The sequence below is a fragment of the Trichinella spiralis genome, assembly GCF_000181795.1.
Source record: "Trichinella spiralis strain ISS 195 chromosome Unknown Scfld7, whole genome shotgun sequence".
Lineage (NCBI taxonomy): Eukaryota > Metazoa > Nematoda > Enoplea > Trichinellida > Trichinellidae > Trichinella > Trichinella spiralis.
In genome coordinates this window covers 484,673-492,746 of record NW_003526946.1, presented here as the reverse complement: position 1 = coordinate 492,746, position 8,074 = coordinate 484,673, and the positions used below count along the sequence as shown (strand labels likewise).

Sequence of the window (8,074 nt, the reverse complement as noted above, 5' to 3'; positions counted from 1 at the left end):
TACGTTGGAAGTGCATCGCGTGGTTGCAGTAGACAACGACGGTCGAGTTCAGGGTGTGGTTTCCTTGTCTGATATATTGTTGTTCATCGTTCTCAGGCCAGAAGGTTGGTGTTTTTTTATTTAAATTTAAGTTTATTCTTCTATTTATTTGATTTAAACGATCACATGATGAAAATTTGCAGTTGTTGAGTGTGAAATGATTCATTTTTCAGTGACTGGATCTGTAAGCAACGTTCAAACGGCAGAAGTTTCTTCGTCAGTGGAACGAAGCGAAGATATGGAAATGTGAAGAAGAATGTGAAATGGAATAAAAATTGTAATTGTGAATTCTTTGGCAAATTTTCTAAAGTCAGCAAGAAGTAGGAGGAAGAGGAGAGGAGGAGGGCATATGTTGTTTTTCTCTTTTGAACGTTGCAAAATTTCTTGGAATCTCTCGAACATTGTTACTACATATATCATTCAGTCAGTATGCATATGTACATTTATGTCTGCAGTTTTTTTTTCTTAAGCAATTTTATTTGGAAATTGCCAAAATTATATTTATATGAAACTTCATCAGAATACATACACTTCTACTACTATCATCAGTTAGCACACCACTATGATGTACTAACACGACAGCAAGATGCATCATCTGTAGATTTGTAGAAAAAAAAATTTTTTTTTCCAAAATCATTTTATCACATTTTTTCTTGTCATTCAAAATATAATCTAGGGATTTTTATTTACGAGTAGTGAGTGTGAATTTTAATTTTTTGCACTTTTTTTACACAAGGAGAAGAGAAAGAAGAAAATTTCTCTGATTAACTTTTCTGTTGTTTCCAGCAGTTGTTGTCAAAAATACTAATGTGTATAATAATGAATTGTGTGTTTATCTTTTAAAAAATTTTATTTTGTTCAGTTCACTTTTGTGAATGTCACATCTCTTGTTCTTTCATTTTATTCAGTTCAGTTGTATTTTCTGTTAATAATACTGCTGCTATATACCATATTATTTATTAACTGATGAATAAAATTTTATCTCCTGCTGAAGATCAGTCTTCGTCTGCTTTGACGGGTGGATAATTTTGCAAATAGAAGAAAAACAAGCATTACATATGAAATTGTGCAAGTTTTATTCATTGATTGCAAATTGGGATGAGGAATTTATGAGAAAAATGAAGAACAATTTACGTTTGATTTTTGAAAGTAAGTTTGTTCTATTACAAAACTTGCAGGTAAATTTTATGGTTGATTTTTAATCAATATCAATCATATTGTTTAGCGAAATTTACAGAAAAACCAATTTGAATTTTTCCCTTGAACTTCAATGTATGTTATTAATAATAAAAAAGTTACCCATGGTACTTGTTGAAAGTTAATTGTATTCAAAGTAGACGTGGTAGCTTTTAGTTTCATAGAATAAATATAAATTGTTTACCAAGTTGATTAATTGCACAACAAATAGGGATTTTTGTAGCTAATTGGTGGTAGTAGTGGCGGCGGAGGGGCTTTGCCGGTGTAGTAAAGCATGTAGGGAAGAGGAAGGTGATGAGGATGAAGATGAAGAGAATACAGTACGTTCGAGACGATCAAAACGAACAAAGCATTGAAATAAATTGCATTGTTCGAAAAGTTCGCCTCGATCGGATCTGTTTTTTCTTTATAAGCTGAAAATAAACACAACTTTTTTAATCAAAAAATTAAAAAAATATTTCAATGCAAAATTAAATTAAGATTTTAAAAAATTCGAATAAAGAATAAAATTCCAAATTATTCGTATTGCACAAACAGTGTTTTTGTGGAAACTGTTTGCTGGCTGATGATGCTTGTATGTGTGTGTGTGTGTGTGTGTGTATGGTTGTTTGTGTGTCGCTTGTTGCTTGGTTGGCTGGTATTGTTGTATACTGTATACTATTTGAACGCAAACCGAAATCTCATCATCATCATCATCATGCATTCATTACTGTTGAACAATTTTTAATGAGCTCATCATGTGATAAACATGCTCGCTTTGTTCAGAACAACGACGCTTTGTCTCATTTGTCGATCGCAATATTTACTTATATATTCATCTTTCTGAATCAACAGTATCTGCATTTTGAACACGAATAATAATTCCACCAACTATATTTATATTTATCATAACACCACAATGCATCATCCTTTGCTAGTTACATCTTCCATCCTATATCGTATTCTTCAAACTTTTCCTATAGCTTTTCTAGATGTAAAGCTGGTCGATTATTAATTTTTTATTATTACTGTAGAATTTGAACAATCGCTTTCTTTTAACTGAGTTTCTTCAGTTTTTTTAAATTAATATTTCGACACTGTTATTGTCATTTTCAATAACAAGTTATCAATTGTCAACTTTTTAATATTAACAATATTATTTATAAAAGAAAAGAATATGAAATTTTTTAAATTTAACTTATTCATCAAACTTACGTGATGGCTGTTTTCCGGCAATTCACTTCAAACCCTTAACTCATAACACATCCTGCTGCTACAGCTACCACTAATGACTGACTGACTGACTAATACTGCTTTATATCACCATTATTTATATATATAAACATTTTATCATCATCTTGAAAAAATATATATAGATTTTCATTTTTTAAATCAATATTCTTCTGTAAATATTAAAAACATCTAACAATATGTAAAATATCATTTTTTCAATATTAATTTTTTCCCTTGAGTTGTTTTTTTTATTTTGTTAATTTACACCATAAAAAAACCTTGATTAAATATTGATGAAATATTTTTACACAATTTTTCCAGTTTAAAGGCTTCTTTTTTTACAAGATGAAAATTCAACAAAAACTTCACTTGCTGCTACTGAAGGGAAAAGTATCGATTTTGAACAATTAATCAGTTTAGTTGATTGAAATTTTATTATTTTTTTTAAATAATTACAAAATAATATACAAATAATAAATAAGTGACTGAAAAAATGTCTTCTTGTTATTTCAAGTAATTAATTATTTATACAATATGACTAATAATTATTATTATAATTAGTAAATTGTAAAAGGACAGACAAAAGTTTTGTCCAGATGAAGTGTTTTATGCTACAGTAGTTATTTGAACAATTAGAAACTGAGCAAAGCAGAAATAGCATTACGAATAAGCAAATAATTGATGAAAGCATCGGAAATGATGATATATACACATGCAAACGACAAAATTATGATTAGTGTGATTATAATTTTTAATCGATTGATTAATTAATAATTTGAGAAAACTTACACTGATTGTGCAGAAGCGAAAGAAACCGTTGCAATAATTGATTGATTGACTTCCTTGATTAGCGGTGAATTTATACAAATTATTCGCTTCAACTGTTTACTTTCTTCAATTCAAGCTGATATGGGTGTTGTTATTGCTTTCTTCACTGCCTCTGTGAGCTCTTTCTCCGCCGGTTCAGCTGTTCAACACGGTTTGTTCTGATCTTCTCCAACACTGACAAACACAACACCATAATTCTCATTTTCCACATTAAATTTTTTAAATTATTCATTTATTTCCACATTATTATTATTATCATCACATAAACCTATTTAATTACACTGTAAGAGTTCTCAAAATATCAAAAAAATTATTTTAAAGAAAAGTCAACAAGTTCTTCCAAAAAATAAAAAAAAAGTTGATCCGTATATGTTGCATTAAGTGAAAAAAAAGATAAAACATATAATTCATAAATGCATTTATTTATACAGCTGTACATAATGAGTTTAGTTTATAATTCATTTTGCTTTTACTACATTTTTCCAATAATTCTCCATGTATAATGAAAAAACATTTTTTATTTGAATTAGTCATGAATACAACGAAAATCTGTGCACTTGATAATTCAATTATGATGAAAATATTTTGGGATTTTTATTTTCTCAGCATCTTTACTTGCCCAATCTCATTTCATATTCATATTCATCGACTATGTTGCTTATAGGTGTGTTCATGATAATAAACCCGTAAATATTTTATTGAATCGTAGTCAGCCAGTACATTCCACTCAGTTGTATCGGCTTAGTGCCACACAGTGATTACAACATCAAGCATTAAAAGCTGGCTTCATTCCATTGCAAAAATTGAACAGTGTGACTGGAAATGCCTAAATGTGCGGAAAATGAAATTTTCCAGCCATTGTCCTCTGCCACCTTCACCTGCCCATAGAGTACACATGAAGTCCAAAGTGATGAATCATTTGATCCTTGCAAACGTCTTGTTAGCTGAATTTCTTTTTAAGTGGCTTGATTCAGTCCATGCGGAACAAAGATCAGTCGTCCTTTCTCCTCATTTCGTCATGATCATTCAGATTCGAACACAAATATTTTTATTAAATTTTTTTCCTTTTTATTTCATCTTTTTTATTATAGTGCATAATTTGAACAAAAGATAAGCATGTCTACAAAGCAAACATGCCACATTGTTTTCAGCAATCTTTTTTAAAAATATTTGATTTTAAAATATATTAATTTTTTTCCAAATCTGATATCAAAAAATTTTGCAAATGATATCAATATCTTCCCTTGATATTTGCAACTTTTGTTTACATTGCACAGCAGCATTTACATTGAATAAGAAATTCTTTTATTAATGATGAATACGATCAGGACAAACTGATGCGCATGTTCGAAGTTTTCTCTCCTCATGAAATGCAATATTTGCTGTTGACATATGCTTAAAATATAAAATGCTACATTTCAAGGGAAATAATAAAATGAAGCAAATTTAAATAATGCATCGGGATTTTTTAAGCACAAAAAAAGTAATATCTAAGTAGCACTTTTGCAAAGTGTTGCTCCTCTCGTCAAGTCTACTGGTTTCCATCACCTTGTTTCCGCCTCTAACTTGCAGCTTGCTGGGCATGCCTCGTCGTGGATTGAAATGTCGTAAGAATATTATTCACATTTTATTCATATAACACAGTGGTTCTCAAACTTTTCTGGGCTGCGACCCACTTTGGACTACGATAAGTTTTCACGACCCACCGGCTTGCAATGCATTTCTTAAAAGGCAAGGATATATTTCAGTAAAACATATAAGTTTTATACTTTTCAATTTTTTAATGAATACATCTAATTATAATGTATATGTTTATTAATGAGATGCATAATGCGGTGTATGCGAACAATTAGCATGTTTTCCGTTTTGACTGATGACTTCTTCGACGTCCACACTAATATGTGTTAGTTTTAGACGCAAGTTATTGGATATTTGTAGCTTATTTCGTAACTTGGTTTTAATTCCAATCATTGCTGAAAATCCAATTTCGCACATGTACGAAGTAGTAAAAGGAAGCAGCACTTTTAATGCTGCGGTGGAAAGAGTTGGATATGTGTTTTCTACTGATAGCCCAAAACTGTATTAATCTCTTACGATCAAAACTCATTTTAAACGAATAATCTTCAGACAAATCGATTAATTCTTCGTCTGCCTTCGTGGATATGCCAGTAGAAACAACATCACTCTGAAACGGATTCACAATCCAGGTGTTTTTATCACAGAATTTCATTTCTTCACTGAAGTAATAATCAAAACTTTCTTTCAATGAATCTAGATGTACAACTATCATAGAGATTAAGTCCTCATCTATCGTTGCTTCTTTTTCGACGATGAAAGTTGCCAATGTCTCGAAACGACAATAATTTCCGCCTTTAACATTTTTTTCCATAAATAAAGTTTCTTCATAAAACCCTGAATCTTATCTTATGTACTGAAAATATGTCAGCTGCGTCCATCCCTTGTAGATATAAATTTAGTTTATTTAATTTCGAAAATGTGTCTGCCAAATAAGTGAGCTTAAGAACGAATTTCTCATCCCGCAATACTTTCGAGTAATCACTTTGTCCTTTCAGAAATATTGCAACTTCTTCGCGGAGTTCAACAAGTCTTGTTAGCACTTTATCCCTTGACAGCCAACGCACTTCAGAATAGAAAAGAAGAGATTTGTGGCAGCTTCCCATCTCTTCGCACAGTTTTTCAAATAAGCGAGACTGTAACGGTTTACTCTTAATGAAGTTGAACCTTCACGGCAGTGTTTAAAACATTTTTTAAATCGCACCGATTATTTAAATCGGCTTTAAATCCTACCACTTCCCAATAATGGAAGATCAACACCACGTCAATTTTGTTGAATTTTTCAGCTAGAAGAGACCTAAAATTTATTTCAAATAATGAAATTTTAATCAAAACACATAAAAATAAATAAATTATAGAAACTAAAATCAAAAAAATGTGGAATATCAATTTCCTGCTTAACACTTTTCCATATGTTTATGTTAAAAGTATAGAAAGGGCTTAGATGAACGAAGTCTTTACGGAACCAAAAAAAAAAGACTATAGACCTGAGTTTGGTATCAAAATGTGCAGAATAACGTGCTCTATTCAATAATGTAATTTGTTTCACGAATTTCACAAAATTAAGTACACGCGAAGAAAAAAACTGAAAAAAGACGATTTTTTAACCAAAATTTTGTCGCATTTTTTGCCAATAAAATGCTAAAAAATTATTAAAATTGGAAATATTTTAATACCATCATGTACAGAATTCTTTGAACTAGCCAATAAAATAAATTTCATAAAAATTGAACATACTCCCAGCTTTTTAGACGTGTTTTTCTAAAGTGGGGTGGGGTCTACCCCAACAATCCAACAACGTACCTTTTAAGTTTACGATGTTCTGTAGACCGAACAAAAAATCCTGGAACATTGAAATTTCTTTCAAAATATGTCTTATTGTTTCAAAAGAGATGTCACAAAGCTTTAGACTATAAAAATGAAAATTGACAGAATGCGACGAAAAGAAAACCCCCTGGGGTGGGCTCTACCCCAACAATCCATCAAAGGGTTAAGAACGCGTGTCACAACACCACTGTTCTTACCACACATTGCCCGTGCACCATCCGTACATATACCAACACAGTTCCCGCAGTCCAGCTCCTTCGATTTTACATAAGCGTCAAGAGTTTCAAATATTTCCTCACTAGTACCCTGAATAATTGGTTCACAAAACAGTATATCCTCATGCGGCTGACTGTTCCATACAAAACGGTTAAATTCAATCAATTGGGATAAACCTTGTATATCCGTGGACTCATCCAGCTGCAGGGAAAAAATTTACTTCCTTTGACCCTGCTAATAAGCTGATCTTCCACCCATTTCGCCATATCTTCGATTCTGCGTGCAGCTGTGTCGTTAAAAAGTGGAATTAATTCAATCTCTTTCAAGTACGTGCCACCAAACAGAACTCCGGCAGCATCCTTTATCGATGGAAGTACTAAAGATTCGCCAATTGTGTGAGGCTGACCAGATTGTGCAATTCGCAAGCTAATAAGATATGAGGCATGCATAGCTTTTTCATTAACATTGGTGAAATGAGAAAGTGCACATTGTGACGCATTCATTTCCTTTAATTTGCTTTCAAAAAATTGAAGCGGATTGCTTTTGAGATCCATGTGCTTTGTTTCAATATGTCGAAGTAGTTTATTTGGTCGCATGCTCTTATTTGCGAAAATTTCATAGCAAATAACACAAAGAGGACGTGGATCTTTATGGTCACCATTCCACGTAAATCCAAATTTTAAATAGTCAATATCATATTTTCTTATTACTTTTCGTCGATTTGACAATTGAAAATTTGCTGACTCATTTTCATCAATTTTTCTTTTATTATTCACATCACCTGCAGTGGAACATTTTTGAGACTCCATTTCAGCCACTTCCCTTTTTACCGGTTTCCTTATCAACCACTCATCCATTCCTAGACTAAATTTTACAGAAAAGGGAAACCCTTATGACTTACATAGCACGGAAATTATTAAATTAAAAAATATTTTATTTCTGATAACTAACAACTAACAACTAACTTTGTGATAACTTAATGTGCCAGCCATTTTAACCTACGACAGAGTGCAGAAGCATGCTGAGCACGCCGCGCCAAGCTGCGACAAGATCGTTCAATCAAACGCATTTTCACCTATTTGCCTACTTGCTTACCTTTTATAAGTTATGTGCAACAAAGAAGGGCAACTGTTATCGACAACCAATTAAAATTAACGTGACACAGATCAGTGTACTGTAA

General features: G+C 31.8%; 2 protein-coding genes across 2 annotated transcripts; both read right to left on the bottom strand.

Moving 5' to 3' along the window:
- Positions 1-1,428: 1,428 nt before the first annotated feature.
- On the bottom strand, positions 1,429-1,939 carry Tsp_11504 (conserved hypothetical protein). Its single transcript, XM_003373024.1, has 2 exons — positions 1,789-1,939; positions 1,429-1,649 (listed from the first exon to the last, which is right to left on the bottom strand). Exons 1-2 carry the CDS (start codon positions 1,937-1,939, stop codon positions 1,429-1,431), a joined length of 372 nt encoding a protein of 123 aa, XP_003373072.1.
- Positions 1,940-5,091: 3,152 nt separating this feature from the next.
- On the bottom strand, positions 5,092-7,963 carry Tsp_11503 (zinc finger protein). Its single transcript, XM_003373023.1, has 10 exons — positions 7,893-7,963; positions 7,125-7,758; positions 6,803-7,095; positions 6,605-6,761; positions 6,460-6,492; positions 6,339-6,436; positions 6,019-6,148; positions 5,837-5,987; positions 5,391-5,646; positions 5,092-5,353 (listed from the first exon to the last, which is right to left on the bottom strand). The coding sequence occupies exons 1-10, from the start codon at positions 7,961-7,963 to the stop codon at positions 5,092-5,094; spliced, it is 2,085 nt and encodes a 694-aa protein (XP_003373071.1).
- Positions 7,964-8,074: the final 111 nt, after the last annotated feature.